The 17,248-nt window shown below is 36.8% G+C and overlaps 1 protein-coding gene across 1 annotated transcript in view; it reads left to right on the forward strand.

Annotated features, from left to right (window-relative positions):
- The first annotated feature begins 9,156 nt into the window (after positions 1–9,156).
- Positions 9,157–17,248, forward strand: part of LOC149828426 (laccase-14-like) — a 28,485-nt gene continuing 20,393 nt past the window's right edge. Inside the window, exons 1-2 of the mRNA XM_090017050.1 lie at positions 9,157–9,255; positions 10,967–11,118. Of these exons, the coding sequence (XP_089873176.1) occupies positions 9,157–9,255; positions 10,967–11,118 (251 nt within the window). The remainder of the gene's footprint in view (positions 9,256–10,966; positions 11,119–17,248) is intronic.

The raw sequence follows: 17,248 nt of genomic DNA on the forward strand, positions 1-17,248 counted from the left end.
ATATATATATATATATATATATATATATCATTGATTAAATATTCTCTTGTTGAATATATTGGGGTCGTTATCTATGAATATAGATCAATCATGAATACACATTCTCGACAGAAGTTTTGAACCTTAAACATCTAGAATTGATTAATCCCTTAAAGCATCATGTGCTCATGTTGATTTTGCTGATAGGATGTGATGCCCATGTCAGGACAACAATAATAAAAAATTTAAAGTTCTATGTTTGATCAAATTACACTTGATTAGATGTGGTTACAGTCTAGAATATATTCAGTCCCATGTGAGTATGGTCCAAACCCATGTAGATACAGTGCATGCATATCATAATGAGAGTAAAGATACGACAAAGGTTCATGATCAGGTCAAAAAAATATTGAACGATGTTATTATGGGGAAAACATTGGATCCAACTCTAGTTCATGATGGCGAATATAGGCTCCTTTCAAACTTAATGGGTGATGTCCAAAGTGATTTGTATCCATGTTATAAAAAGTTAACAAAACTTGCTTTCATTCTCAAGTTGTTATATATCAAACAATGAATAATTAGAGTAACTGATCGTTCGACATACTAGTTGATTTGTTGAAGGATGTGTTGTTCGAGTGAAAATAATTGTTAGTCTCTTACTACGATGCGAATAAATTTGTAAATCATACCAGCTTTGATTATGTGAAGATAGATGCATGCGTGAATGATTGCATGAGCATGAGAATAACAAAACGTGCTCAAAGTGCAATGCTTCAGGATGAAAACCACTAAAAGGAAATGAAAAGAAAGTTCTTCAAAAGGTGTTATGATATTTTGTAGTAAAATCGAGGTTGCAACGCTTGTTCATGACAATAGAAATACCATCAAATATGAAGTGACACAAGACTCGACGTGCAAGCGATGAGAACATACTAATTCATCTGTCAAATTTAGTAGTGTGAAAAGAGTTTGATAGAGAACATATATCGTTTGCAACTGAACCTCGCAATGTTCATCTCGGCTTGGCAAGCGATAGTTTTAATCCATTCGAAAATATGAGTCAGTCATACAGCATGTGACACGTAGTATTATTGTCGTATAATCTGCCTCCATGGATGTGTATGAAATATCCTTTTATATAGCTTTCCCTACTCATCCTTGGACCAAAGGTACTTGAAAATGATATAAATGTTTACTTGCCAAAGATTTGCATGAGTTATGGGATGAAAGCATTAGCACGTACAATGCATCAACTAAAGTGATATGTCAAATGTGAGCGGAGGTAACGTGAACTATCAATGAATTTTTAGCATATGCCAACTTATCAAGGTGGTCTATAAAGGAAAAGCTTGTGTGTCTAGTTTGCAATGTCGATACAGGGTTAGATAGTTTAAAGTTCGGCAAGAATATGTGTTACATAGCACACCATTGATTCTTACCATATGATCACCTATGGCATCATCAAAAGAAGGACTTTGATGGTAAAATGAAACTTAGAGGGCTACTAACTAAATTATATGAAGCTGAACTAGAGGTATAGTTAAGTAACATTACAGTAGATTTCGAAAAAGTATGGGTTGGTGGAAAAAGAAAAGAATGTGATGACAACCAATGGTATCTAAATTGGACAAAAATATATATATTTTTTATTATCATATTGGTCATCACTGAAGCTAAGACACAACTTAGATGTAATGCATGTTGAGTAGAACATATGTGACAATATCTTATATACATTGCTCAATATTAAGGAAAAAACAAAAGACAATGAAAATACACGAAAAGATTTAAGACTCAGAAAGATACCTCATCACCAACACTTAGACAGAAGCGGTGCAACATCGAAGAAACCACATACACAATACATATTTTTGAGTAAGCATAAGAAGAAGTTTTTTAATTGGTTGAAGGATATGAAGTTTTTCGACGGCTATGCATTTAACATTGGGCGATGTGTAAGCATAAACAATGCTAAATTTTTTAGAATAAAGAGTCATGATAGCCGCATCTTCTTCTAGCGCCTACTTTCTATTGCATTTCATGGATATCTAAATAAGATAATCAACATGCCTTTAATCCATCTGAACGATATGTTTAAACTATTGTGTGCATGGACGTTGAGAAGAGATGTCTTAACGCAGATGAAGAAAAATATTCCAACAATCTTATGCACTTTAGAAAAGATATTTTTACCTGCATTTTTTATCATTATGGTGCACCTAGCTATTTATCTACCATGTGAGGCCGAACTTGCCAGACCAGTATAATATCTTTGAATGTATTCAATCAAGAGATTTCTTGGTAGATTAAAGCAAACTATGAAGAATAGAGCATGACCAAAAGATTTCATTGTTGAGGAATATATTTCAACAAAATGTGCGACCTTTTGCTCAATATATCTTAGTAGTATTGTTATTAGATTTAACCATGAGGATCACCATGATAATAGGCCTAGCATGGCAAGGACACCCAGTTTGTTTATATTCTCACATGACATTTGCGTGAAAGTTAGAGGTGTTTACTAGTTGTACTTTTATATTCGAAATGTGCGAGAGCTCATCGGTATGTGCTAGACAACTGCAGTGAATGTGGGCCGTATCGAAGGTGTGTATCCTTGATTATGGTTATAAATTATACCTAATATGACGGTTGTTACATAGTCTCACAAATATATATATATATATATATATATATATATATATATATATACATTTAATATAGAGAATACAAACAAATAGTTCATGGCTTGTGCGACAATATTCAAGAAGCTACAATACGACATGACCAAGAGTTCACAAGTTGGTTTCTACAGAATGACGATGATGCTTCTCCAGAATTATAAAGTCTCACAAGAGGACCTGAGTGCAAATCACAGTCCTATCAAACTTGTGATGTAAATGGAATCAAGTTTTATACACAACCTCAAGGTCAAGACTATAGTTCTCAGAACAGTGGGGCAAAGGTTACATATGCAGTCGATGTAGGAAAGCCTAAAGTAGACTATTACGGTAAAGATATTATTGAATTTAAATATATAAGATAAAATTAGATGTATATGTTTAGATATGATTGGTTTGATAATAGGCACATGTGTAAGGACAAATACTTTACATGTGTCAACATGCCTCACCTAACATACCAAGAGGATCCCTTTATTTTAGCCTCTCAAATTATACAAATATTTTATATTAGAGATCCCAAAAATAACAAAATGCATATAATGCAGAAGATAATACCAAAAACCATGTACGAGATTCTACCATCTCCAGCTTCATATTATTGTCTTGATTTGAATACATCTATCGAACTTGCCACCAGAGCTATGGTTGGACGATGTGTTCGCAAGCATAGGCGAAGCCATAGGAGGGGACTTTATTGTTGTGGATGAATATGCAAGATCGAAGGAGGAGACAGTTTGCTCGTCTGAAGACAAAGGTACAGCTTGACTTTCGTCCATCGCCAGAAATTGAGATCAAGATAGAAAATGGTATAGATCCTTCTAGCAAGAGATCATTTATGAGTCTAGCATCAAATATTGCTTAACCTGTGGATTGATTGCATATTCAACCGAGCGTTGTGAGGAGAAACCCAAAATCACGATTGTTACAAAAGCGATGTCGGACAACGAGTGGACTTAGGACAAGGTTTCAAGGCACCATCATCAGAAGAAGGCTGTCATGGCCAACCACCCCCTAGGTAACAATTTTGAAATACTCCAAAATATGATAGTGGGTGAAGTTGGAACTGATGTAGATCTGTAAACTGCACCTCCAATAGGTAACCCCAATTTGCTTGTATAGAAGGATCTCTAGTAGTGTCGACGATAGCCTCATACTCAACCCTTCAGCAAAACCACACTGCAACATATGAACGGGTATCAAAGATTGCATGTACCTCTTGCTTCTCAAACTAGCATTAAAAAACACAGGAGTTTATCACCGACGATAACAACTGGTGCAACCATAGATGACATACTACGAATAAACCCCAAGTGAGCCACTCACACGAAGGATGACACACAACTTATTGGGTGCAGGGTCCAAGGGCAGGCTTTGAAAAGATGCTCCTTGCCATGTTGATGGAGGAGGATGGCGGCCGGGTACATACCTTTTCCTACTTTGCCTCTCTACATGACACATTATATGGAGCGGGCCTGGCTTCGGCACTCGAATATCATGTTCCTATCCAAGAGGTTAAGCAAATATGTAAAATAGGGGGGGGGGGGTCTAGGAAAGAGCATTGGTGGGTGATCCACACCCTTCATAAGTATTTCAAATGTGAAGGAGGTTCTCCCAGGTGCAGCTTGAGGCTCAAGGACTCTATGAACTCGTGTTCGTTAAGACATCGCTTGGATGGAGAGATGGTAGTGGGCTCGAAAAGTTCACATTTCTTCTACGAGGATGGCTTGGAGAGTATAGCTACAATAGTTGCATTGGAAGAGCAATTGTAGCCCCCCTAGACCGACCACATCCCCTCTAACATCCCTATCAATGAAAGACTCAACCTGGAATGTTAGGGGCTAGGCAACTAGTGGGCCCGCCGATAGATCAGGGACATGCAGAAAGGACAACAAATAGAAACTGGTCAATATTACTTTAATTATACAACAAAATGGTTAGCTAAATTAGCAAAGAGGGAGATCCGAAAGTCTTGGAAGGATCACCCCCAGATTGGTCCCTTAAGGGGGAACCATATAATCATATAATTGTTTATCTCAGTTGAATAACACTGGTCGGGGTCTGGCTAACCCTAGCTTGCCTTTTAAACAAAAAGGTCAAAAAGGCCTGATATGAACCATGACAATCCAAGATTCATTTTTTTTGGTAGACAAGCTAAGGGATTAAACCCTCCCACCCCCACCCCTCACCCCTCCTTGTATTATTGTGATATGACTTACAATTCAAGTCAATTGGTGAGATAATGAGGATGCTTGCCCTTCTAGGGCATATGGTCATTGCACTGGCTGCATGATCAAACAAAAAACATATAGATAGATTAGTGTATGTCTCCAAACATATTTCGTTCTTAAAGTACAAGCCACTTTTTTAATAAAATTTGGATTTTACTTTCCTTAAGAAAAGATTACAAGATCTTGCTTTTCAAGTTGAAGTCTTTCCGTTACAAGTTGCGAAAGATCAACTCCAACAACAAATTAAGGCTTTTTGATCAAGTGTTCTGAATATTTCATTCAAAAAATGATTGTATTGTATGACGAAAATGACATGTTTCCCCAGATGCCTTAAAATTTCATAAATCCGTCTGTTGTCCAAAATCGCAAATACTGATATTTTTAGGACCTTTTTATCATTCACACATATTGCTTTTAGTGTAATTTTTCTCCATATACAATTTTTTTTCATCTCCACTAAAAATGCTTTATCCACCACCATCTCCAGCAGCCGGCATCTTAGCTGACGCTTAATCTCCATCACCTTGTCAAAAACCAGTCTTCGATAGATCCCTTATTGGTAAGGGTCGCTGTATAACTTTAGGACTGAAGGAGCCACCACTTGGCGATGGAGAATGGTGTGGGTTTTCTGATGGAAACTCGAATCTCAAAACTTTGCAAGACTTCACATAAAAGGTTTACAAAATTTGCACAACAAATCTGCAAACTTTCTTTTAAACTTGAACTGTAAACTCGAACCTCAAAACTTCACAAATAACTAAGTAACTTCGCATAAATTTTTTATGAAATTCATATAAAAAATCTGCGAACTTTCTTTTAAACTCGAACCTCCAAACTGCCCAAATACTTGAGTAATATCACATAAAAATATTATAAAATTGCACAAAAAATTATGAACTTTCTTTTAAACTCGAATCTCCAAACTGTGCAAATACTAGAGTAACCTCACATAAAAAATATAGTAAATTCACATAAATGCGAACCCTAGATCATGCAATGTCTTGACTACTACTATTTATAACATGAAGGAACCCAAGAGTCTGTTCGAGTTTAAAAGAAAGTTTGCAGATTTATTATGCAAATTTAGTAAAATTTTTATGCGAAGTAACTTAGGTATTTGCAATGTTTTGAGGTTCGAGTTTAAAAGTATGTTCGTAGATTGTTTATGATAATTTAGTATTTTTTTATGCGAAGTAACTCAAGTATTTGTGAAGTTTCGAGGTTCAGGTTTAAAAGAAAGTTCACTAATTTTTTATGCAAGTGCTTACATTTTTTATGTGAAGGTTTGAGTTTAAAAGAAAATTCACACATTTTTATGCAAATTTTATAAATTTTATTTGTGAAGTAAATCACATATTTACACAGTTTATGCAAACTTCATAGGTTTGCAATTTTTACCTTTTAATTGTTTATGCGAATAAAAAATGACAGTGAATCCAATTTACAAATGGATCAAATTAACAATGAATCAAATTTACAATGAATAAAAAAATGAAGCAGGGATTTGTGCAGTTTGTTAGTTCGAGTTGAAAAGAAATTTTGAATTTTTTTTATGCGAATTTTGAAAATTTTTATGCGAAGTAACTCAGGTATTTGCGTTGTTTGGAAGTTTGAGAGTTTAAAAAAAAGTTTTCTTGCACTTATTTTATGCAAATTTTATAAATTGTTTATGTGAGGTAACTCAAGTATTTGCGAGGTTTGTCGGTTCGAGTTAAAAAGTAAATTTTTTATATTTTTTATGCGACGTTATTATATTTTTTATGCGAGCTAACTCAAGCATTTACTATGTTTATCGGTTCGAATTTAAAAAAAGTTCCCTCACACTTATTTTATGCAAATTTGGTAAAATTTTAATGCTTGGTAACTCAAGTATTTGCGAGGTTTCGAGTTTTCATCAGGAAACTCTGGCCATTCTCTGCTGCCAAGTGGTGGCTTCTCAAGTCTCCATGAAATCTGCCATACCAGCACCACCAGGGAATCCACCGAAGACTGGTTTTTGATAAGGTGATGGAGATTAAGCGTCATTGAGTTAGCGACTAAGGCGTTTCCGGTGAAGTTGGAGGAAATTCGCATATGGAGAAAATTTGCACCGAAAATGATAGGTGTGAAGGCTAAAAGGTCCTAAAAATAACAATATTTATGATTTTTGACAGCAAACGGATTTCTGAAATTTCAAAGCTTTTCAAGAAACATGTCTTTTGTACCGTACACTAAGATCATTTTTCGTATTTAATTCTTGTACCTTTCAAATTTTGGATCTTGAAGATTTGAGTTCACAAAAACAAAAAATAAACAATTATGGGAATGTGAGAAAAATCAATGTGTGAGAAAGAGAATATCAAAACCTCGGGCTGAGGTGGACCTTTCCTTAAGAGTTGACAAGCACAACAACAACCTCACAGAACTTTTCTTTAGTTCAAACTTTTATGTGTAAATAAGCTAGAACTAGAATGAAACATGGCTAAGATTGGTTTGACCTGCGACTATGCTATGTATGAACTAAGGCTTGGATAGAGTTTTAACTGGTTAAGTTTTGTTGTGCTAGGATATGAACCAAGATTTGGACAAAATTTCAGCTAGGCTAACTTTAGTTGGGTTAGGGGATCAAGTTCTAATAAGACAAAATTTCTGCTAGGCTAAGAATGAGGGAAGAAGACCCTTAATTCTTCCTAAATTGAGTCACCTTTATGACGTAGTTGGGCATAAGGCATAAGTTACAGAAGCTAGACCTATGGATTCCCCCTGAACCAGGCTGGCTTAAGATCAATGTTTTCAGTATGTTCAATAGAAACTGGGAAAAGGGTTTTATTATTCACGACAGGATCAGGGAGTCTTTTTATTTATAATGTGAAGAAACTGCACTTGCGAAGACATGGTTGCGCTAGCTTAGCCTGCCATACCTACAGTCATCGTACCAGCAAAAATAATACACTGGTAGAAGTCCACCCAACCCCAGCTTGACCAACAAAAAGGATAATCACCAGGGCTTTGGGCTATAGAATGCTACACTCCAACTTTCCAAAATCCTTTGTTCACTAGTGGATCGCTAGAGCCAAAAACACAAAATTCATGTTTCAGTTTTGTGTAATTTTCTCGTGAAAAAATTTGTGATGAATCAAAGCATGTGTTTTTGCCTTCCTTTTTATTAATATTTTACAAATTGTTAAAGTTTGAGCTGTAACTCTAGTGTTAGCATATATATACTTAGAGGACTCAAGCCTGCTGTCATAGACCAACTTATTGTATAAAAACTGGCTTATGACTAGGGGTGGCAAAACCTGACACGACCCACCAACCCGCCTAAGGCGGGTTCAGGTTGGGCTTAAACTAACCCGTTTAATAAACAGGTCGACTCGCCTAACCCGTTTATTAAACGGGTCGGGTTCGTGTTAGGGGTATGCCAACCCGCCAACCCGGTTGACCCGTTTAATAAACGGGTTAGGCGGGCAGGTCGACCGGCCAACCCGTTTACCAGACCCAACCCGTTTATTAAACGGGTTGGTGGGTCATGTCGGGTTACCCGTTTAATAAACAGGTCGGGTTCGGGTTCGTGTTTGCCACAGCCGACCCGTTTAATAAACGGGTCGGGTTTGGGTTGAGGTATGCTGACCCGCCAAACCGTGGGGTCGACCCGCCAAACCTACCCCATTGCCACCCCCTACTTATGACTTAATCGTACCTTACCCACCCTCTTTCTCACTTGATTTTACACACTTATCTTTTCGTACCTCCCTGCAACTTTTTCCTTATTATGGAAATAACTACTTTTGTCCTTCATCATCTTGTGACTTGATTGAAAATAATAGAAGATTCAAAGATAAGAATGATTGCATTTTTATTTAGTGCTTTGTTTCTTTTTTAGAAACAAATGGCTCAACGTCTGATTTAGCTCATACACTATGGCAATTCTTCAACTAGCTCTTGCAAATGTGGAATGCGTACGATGGAGACTCACTGGTGGGATACTTGCCACATTTGCACGAGCTGGTTGAAGATTTGCATAAAAGTTAGGTGTACATTATGAAATTTAGGTGTATTCATTAAAAACAAAAACAAAAACAAAAATTTAAGTTCGGTGTACAATGCGTACGATGGAGGTGTGTCCGCAATCAAACGCAGCTACATATTAACTCCAGTGAGCATGCCATTTACTATGCTTGAATGTGGGCGTATTATTACTGATATAAATTTAGTCATATTTGTTCTCCATCGTCGCTTAGAACCGGAGCTGTGTATCAATAGAAACTGTTGGCAAGCCCATCTGCATGGAGTACCACAAGCACCTGCTTCTGCAGAATCTTTGGTTTCTGATTTCTTCCTCACTGTTCCTGGCCTTGGCAAAAGTTCATTACCATGAATGGGTTGTAAGTACTTGCATCAATCCTTGATCTTAGTGATGCTTCATCAATCTAAATCTCTTTTCCTTTTTAAATGAAAAGGAACCCCACCTAGGATCATGAAACTGATATGTAGTTTTTCCTTGCTAAATATTTAAAGGAAAAAAAAAGGTGCTTTTGGTGTAAAACTCCGTGGGCTTGGTTTTGCTTTGTTAGGCAAATTCTAGATGTGATTCCCATTTGTCTAAATGTTTGAGTAGGGCAGGGACTTGGTTTAGCCTGTGGCTATATCTTAATCCCATTTTGGTTCAGCCGGGTTAGAACAGTCACAGACGGCATGAGAGTTACATGCAACACAATTCTTTTTTTGTTAGGCCAAGGAGAACCCTCAAATCACTGATTACACGCTGGCAAACTTCTGATCGGTAAAACCGAGAGCAGGTTGTATGTTCCCACCGGAACATGCGGGGTGCGTGTTCGGGGTCCGAATGAGTGCCATGTTGGCGCTCATTCGGCTGTCGTGTACGGAGGAATACCTTGGGACCCGAGATATTCCTCCGTACACACCCGAACAGCCGAATGAGCACCAACGTGGTGCTCATTCAGACCCCTGAACATGCACCCGCGTAAAACTCTGCCCACTAGAGAGTACTCCCAGCTTCGCCATGTTCCTGTTTTTTTTTTTTGTGATATTCACCGAGCTATGTCTGTCCTACTTACTATCACAGTCTTGGCAGCGTAAAACTCTGTGGGCTTGCCGCTTGCCTCCAAGCGAGTCGCCACACTTCGGCTTGCGCAAGAGACGACGCCCATGAAATTTGAACCTAGACCGCCTACCTAGCAACCTAGGCCCCATCCCACTAAGCAAAACCCCTTTGGGGGTGCTACGTTCCCATTTGAAATCATGATTGTCCCATGTTAGTTGAAACCACAGTTGGTCATAGCTAGGCATGCGGAGCCCTTGTGGGCAATTATCGTTTTTATGAGAACACAAGGTACATTGGTGTTTTACATGATTCATCAAAAATTGTTATACCCTCGACCCAACCCAACTTCACCAAGAGGACCAAGCCTCTTAAATTGATTACAAAATTTGGCATCTCAAAACATGACCAAGTTAAAAAATCCTACTTTATATAGGTGTAGGGTTTGAAAACATACCTTTACGTTGAAGCGGAAGTGGAAAAAACCAGATCGTTGATGCTTGCTTTTGCTCAAGGGATGTGTGCCCTCACATGAAGAGAATGACGATTTCACGAGTCCAAATGCCCACTGTGTTGAACCACCACAAAGACAGTTTTTACCGTCTTCTTCTTCTTATTTCTTTTCACTGTGCCTCAATCACCACTAGCGTACACAGCCCTTTTCTCTCTTTGTTTTACTGTGTACATACTGCTACAGTGTCTCCTTCCCTGTGCTTCATGCAAAATGAGTGAGTCTTCATAAGATGGGGGAGGTGGGCGGTTTCTAAACCGCTCCCTCCTCAAATGGTGGGCCAGATCCGGATCTCACTCATCATGGGCAGACCCAATACCCAACCCAACAGTAGGAATTGTGGGGTCGATGAACATGTACTTGCTTTACCTACCATAAAAAAGAAATAGAGAACAATCACAAACTGGCCAACTCTCCAACTTAGATCCATCACAGCAACTTCGAATTCTTTCCCAAATCAGTGTTACTATTTTTGGGACTGCATATATATGGACCCTGACACCATATATTATATGTATTACAGGTGGCTCCAACTTCGTACACTAGACTTTGTGAAACTAAGGACATCTTAACAGTAAATGGGCAGTTTCCTGGACCAACTCTATATGTGCAAAAGGGCGACACTGTGATAATCAATGCCTACAACCATGCTAACTACCAAGTCACGCTTCACTGGTACGTAAACATATATACCTATATCTCTGTTCTTTCTCTTTTATTATTATCTTTTTATTGGTTCATGGCACAGTGAAACTCACAATCACACCGCTGCACCTGACTGCCCTCCAACCCTGGGGTACAGCCTGTCAGCTGTGGGGCTTATGCAAGAGCGGAGCAGCTACAATCTGGGTCCATAAGAGATCTATTTGGATCTAGTTTAGTTTATGATTATTTGAGTTTGTTTATTTAGATTTAGATATTTTTATCATGAAATGGATTCATTTAAGATCCAATTAGGATAAGGCTTTCTCGTGTTCCCTATAAATACTTATTATAGGGATTGTTAGGAGAGGCTTGATTGATTGACATTCCAGTTATTTTTCTAGTTTTATGAATTATTTTATTATTATTATTGTATTTTCATTAATCTCATCTTTTGTAGTTTAATGGAGTAGTGTAACATAGATTTTTTTTTTTGCTTCCTCAAATAGTGGATGGAAGGCAAATCATGTGCAACGACAGACTCAAAGTTTGCAACATGATTGCACTTGATCTGCCCTTTGGAGAAGCTAGTGCCGAGTTGGGAGACAATTAATGCTGGATGTCCTACTGAGCTATGGTTGCCACATGCAGTGGCATAAAACGTTGTGGCAGCAGCCCTCCCACCCCCTTTATTTAAGCTATGTGTAGGCACTACAAGGGTGAGGTTCAATAGCAGTAACTTTTCTCACCGCTATTGCCCTATTTATTGCCGCTATAGGTCTATTGTAATGCCCCAAAAATTTTAACTTAAGATATGTAAAAATTTCAACCCAATTTTTTTTAATAGATATACCATAGTGGATGTAGTTTAGAGGTTGGACAACCCTAGGTGGGTTACAGAGATGAGAAAGCAGAACTAAACTTGATCCAATTCTTATTAGAACTTGAAACCGGATCCACCCCCACTCACATGATAAGGAAAAACATATCCATTCCAAAATCATATCATTTGTTCATAATTTAAAACAACAAGTTTCTAAATTAAATTCAAACATATTAGTCTAGCTGAGATGCACAAAAGTCCTAAGATCGACAAAACAAAATAGAAAATATGGTTCTCGACCTTGTCGCCACATCGCGCCATCGCACTGCTTCTCAGACATCACCTTCAACGCATGAAATGTAGTCACTCTTTCGAGCATGTAAGATAAACTACAATCATATAGATAATGAACAATACCAAAGCATCTATCATTGTTATCACATTATGCTATCATGGCCTCACAATTTGACAGTTGCATAAGCAAGATGAATGCATAAAGAAAAATAGCTATCAAGAGATATTATAATATGAAAACAACTAGCAATAAATATAACAATCATTGAGGTCAGATAACATTAGTATTAGTATAAGCTTTGTTTCTCTTGATTACGCTTTCGGGTACGTGAAGGATGGCTTCATCATATCGGCTGAGGATACTATTGTGTTTATTATGCCATTTGATTTATTTTCACCTAGCACCTAACAGACTGGGTCCCTACCACAAGGCAACAGTCCATAACTGAGAGATATTTGCAAGGGTTAATTAGATTACAATCTATACTACTGCAGTATATAAGGTGTACTACTTTTGGATAACCTCGACCTCCCTAACTTCTAGTGACAGGAGATTCAAGGACATCATTGCTTCTGAATTCAAGTCGGTATGACATGTAGGTGAAATCTACATACGATATTGTCACTCAAGGTTATACCATTCCACCCTCTCCAAGGCAGACCAACAGAGTGTGAATGGGTTACTGGGTTGTTCTTTTCTTTCTTAGGGTGGTTAGCAGTTCATGTCCCTCAATTCACAAGGAGAATATGGCTTTGTGGCCTGAGTACCCTCTCAGAGTAGTATTTATGTCATGACATGGTTTGCACCCAACCCATTCCCATGCTATGGTGCCTTTAGCCCATATGAGCACCTCGTCGGTGAAGGTGATAACAACTTTTAAGTGTGGATGTATGCATGCAAGGTGTGAGACTTCCTCACGCACTCTGTGGGTTCATATCTTACTCGAGCTCATAGGTGAGCAACAAACTATGCATTGCAAGATTAATAATGATAACAGAGCAATCCACAGGTATAGTCAATGATATTTATGAGGTTCCTTGAACTTTATGCCTTACTCAAGGAGTATTCAACATGACAAACATACATCATCTCATAACATGACATATTTAATACAACATATTCATATTTGTATTTAACTCATGATATACATCATTGCATCATGCTTTTTCAAACAACCATAGGAGATTACATCTAGTTCATGGCATAAAGTTTTTAGGACAAGATCAAGCAAATATTAAATTTGTAGTGTACATCTTCATGTCATGTTGTTTAAAACTATAATATAACTCATTCATGTCATGGTGTATATATCTCATGGCATATTCATGTATGCATTCATTCCTTGATCATCATGTTATGCTACTCAACCACCATAGCATTCTACATCTATTCCATGACATAACTTATTTATGTGTACCTTTCATAAGGTACATCATCATCGTTTATAATGCATTTATTCCATGATATAATGTGCAAATTTCTATAGCAAGTCCATATATTCATTACTTTATCATATGCATCATCACATCATATATCTTAGGACTACGCAAATGCATAAGTATATACACATATATATATTTCCAATATATGTATGTTTATTGGAGAATATGTATGCAATACGTAAAACCCAATAGATATATGTACTCTTTTTATTTTCTTATACTTTATTTCCCATAGATATATATATTTTTTCAAATTGTTTACGAGGTAGACCATATCAGGCCAGGTCTACTCACATTTGGTTTGAACTCAGTTTGGCCGAGTCAGGGTCGAAACTAGCCAGCTGGTTCTAGCCGGTTTGATCTGATCAGGTATAATCAGATCTAAACTCATCTACGGCTCAGGTCAAGTCTGTCCTGGCTAAATTCAGACCAAGTCTGAACTGAGTAGTCAGTTTAGGCCGGTCTGACTCGCTTGAGCGTAGACTAGGTTTGAACCGAACTATTCGGTTCAAGCCGGTCTGGCCCACTTGGGTGTAGGCCAGGTCTGATGCAAGTATGATCGGTTAAGGCTAGTTTGCCCCACCAGGGTATAGAGTTTAGAATGCTCAGTTCAGATTGATCTGGTCTGCAAGGACTGAGGCCTGGTTTGAACCGACTTGTTAGGTTTAGGCTAGCCTGAGTTAGCTAGGTTTAGGCAAGATCTGGACCAATGCGTGGCCCATGTAGGTCCGAACCAACAAATGTTGGGGTCAAAGATTTTGATGCATAATAAAAAAAATCAATGAGATACATTTCTAATCATGGGTATGATTTAAGAATAATGAGACATCCTAAAAAAAACATTTGTAACAATGTTTCTAAACTTTGATATGTTTCAAAAAAAAATTATAAGACATTATTGGAAACATATGAACAATGTTTCTATCCAATGATATGCTTTAACAATAATAAGACAACATAAAAAACTTTTGAACAAGGTATCTAACCATTGATGTACTTCAAAAATGATAAGACATCATTGAAAAATTTATGAACTATATTTCTAGCCATTGAAATGCTTTAAAAAATGATAAGACTATATTAAAAATTTATGAACAATGTTCTAACTATTGGTATGCTTCAAAAATGGTAAAACATCAAGAAACATTCATGAAGAGAATATCTAACTTATTGATATGTTCAAAACTGATATGACACTATGGAAAATATATGGACAATATTTCTAACTATTGATATGATTAAAAAATGGTAAGATATCAAGAGAATTTCATGAAAAGCTTATCTAACTTGTTGATATGCTTCAAAAATGATACAATACTATTGAAAATGCATGAACATTATTTCTAACCATTGATATGATTAAAAAATGGTAAGATATAAGGAAAATTCATGAAGAGTATATCTAACATGTTGATATGCTTAAAAAATGATGCAACACTATTGAAAAGGTAAGAACAATAGTTCTAACCAATGATATGATTCGAAAATAGTAAGATGTCAAGAAAATTCATGAAGAGCATATCTAACTTATTGATATGCTTCAAAAATGACATGACAACATTAAAAATTCATGATCTATATTTCTCACCATTGAAATGTTTTTAAAAAATGATAGGATACCATGGAAAATGCATGGACAACATTTCTAACTATTGAGATGATCCAAAAATGATAAGACATCAAGAAAAAAATTCATGAAGAGCATTTCCAACTTATTGATATACTTTAAAAATAATATGACACCATAGAAAATGCATGAACAACATTTCTAACCATTGGTATGAATCAAAATGATGAGACACCATTAGAGATTGGTTAACATTATTTTTGAAAATGTGTTTGGATTTAAAATGATAACCAACAATAATATCATAAAAGAAAGAATATTAGCTAGTGTTTAGCTGGGTTTTTCTCGTGAAGATTCTTGTCCACACCCACATGCATTACATGAATGCATGTATGTATGGATGAAAGGAGGAGAAGCAAGGCATGTTCAAAATACCATTCTAGTGTGAGATTAACTTACCTTTGAAAATGGATCTTGCTTAACTCAAGTGAAAGAAAATTCTTCACTACAAAATTGTGTAGGATGGAGTCCCTGTAAGGTACCCCACACTATACTTATGTGAAAAAGAGGTGAGGAGCTCCAAAAACCTTCAAGAAAAAAATCGATGGATGTGGGAGAGAGAGAGAGAGCCAAGGATTTTCAAAAATCCTAGAATGATGCTTCTCACCTTTTTGAGAGGTATTTATAGGGGTTTTGGAGGGCCATGTGAGGTGTGTCGTTAAGCACACAAGAGGGGAGATGGAGGGCTGTGGTGGAGTCTAGCCCTCCATTCCAAAAATGTTTTCCCATGTTGACTCTCTCCTTCTCAAGGCATGTGAGGTTTTTCACAAAAATGGTATGCTACAAAAAGTCCTCACCACATGCATTCTTCTTTTGTTTTTCCTTGGGGAAGGTAGAGATCCTTCCTTGGGATCCCACATGAGGAGGCTCATTGGCCCTCACCCCTCACATGTTTTCCAAGGAGGGTCCAAGCCAAAATTGCCTCCTTTATGGTTGACTCAGTTGGTTTCATTCCAACTAGGCCAATTAACTCTATAAATATTATTTTAATATATTTGTTTTATTTAAAATTATTATGTCTTTGATTTTTATTTTAGAAATCTCTACTTAGGCAATTTTCATATTGGATCTCCAATTGGATCCTATTTCAATTGGGTATGATCTAACCCAAGCTTACTTAATTTATTTAATACTTAGTATGTGTCTTCATCAACCATAGTTTACTCAATTCATCTAATTAGTACTTGTCTGTCAAAGTAATTAGCCATTAGCATAGCAAAAATAATTTTTCTCTAGATGGCTAATTGATTAACTTATTATTTTTATTTTTATTATTATTTTCTTAGTTATTAATCTGAACAATAATTGTTACAATACATAAAAAAATCCAAAACCTAGGTACTTTCATAAATCCAACACACATACAAACCAATTTAGATAGGTGAAGTATAATTTTCTCACATTAAACACTGAAAGTCCTGTCTAAATTATTGATTTTTTTTTTGGATTTTACATCCTAGCCTCCTTAGAAGGATTTCGTCCACGGGATAAGATTATACAACTAGATAAAAATGTTAGGATATTTTTCTCTTATGCTGGCCTCAAGTTCGCATGTGCATTCTTCGATGCCATGGTGTTGCCAATGCACCTTGACTAAAGGAATTGTCTTCGACCACAAAACTTGATCTCAACCATCAATGATTTTCACCGATTGTTTTGACACGGTCAAGTTCTCCTATACTTCCATGTCTTCATATTGGATGACGTGCGAAGGGTGATGAATGCACTTTTGCAGCATTGATACATGAAGGACATTATAAATTTAAGCATATTGTTGCGATAACTCCACACAATATGTTGCTTCACCGATTCGTTCCAAGACTTTGAATGGTCCAACGAATCTTAGACTTAACTTTTCCTTCTTCCCAAATCTGAATACACTTTTGATAGGAAACACCTTAATAAAGACCATATTTCCTTCTGCAAAAGTGAGTTCTCGATGTCGATGGTCGACTCTGGGCCGCTTTCAATCTATC

Source organism: Nuphar pumila, chromosome 9, assembly GCF_984573655.1.
Source record: "Nuphar pumila chromosome 9, dmNupPumi1.hap1.1, whole genome shotgun sequence".
Classification (NCBI taxonomy): domain Eukaryota; kingdom Viridiplantae; phylum Streptophyta; class Magnoliopsida; order Nymphaeales; family Nymphaeaceae; genus Nuphar; species Nuphar pumila.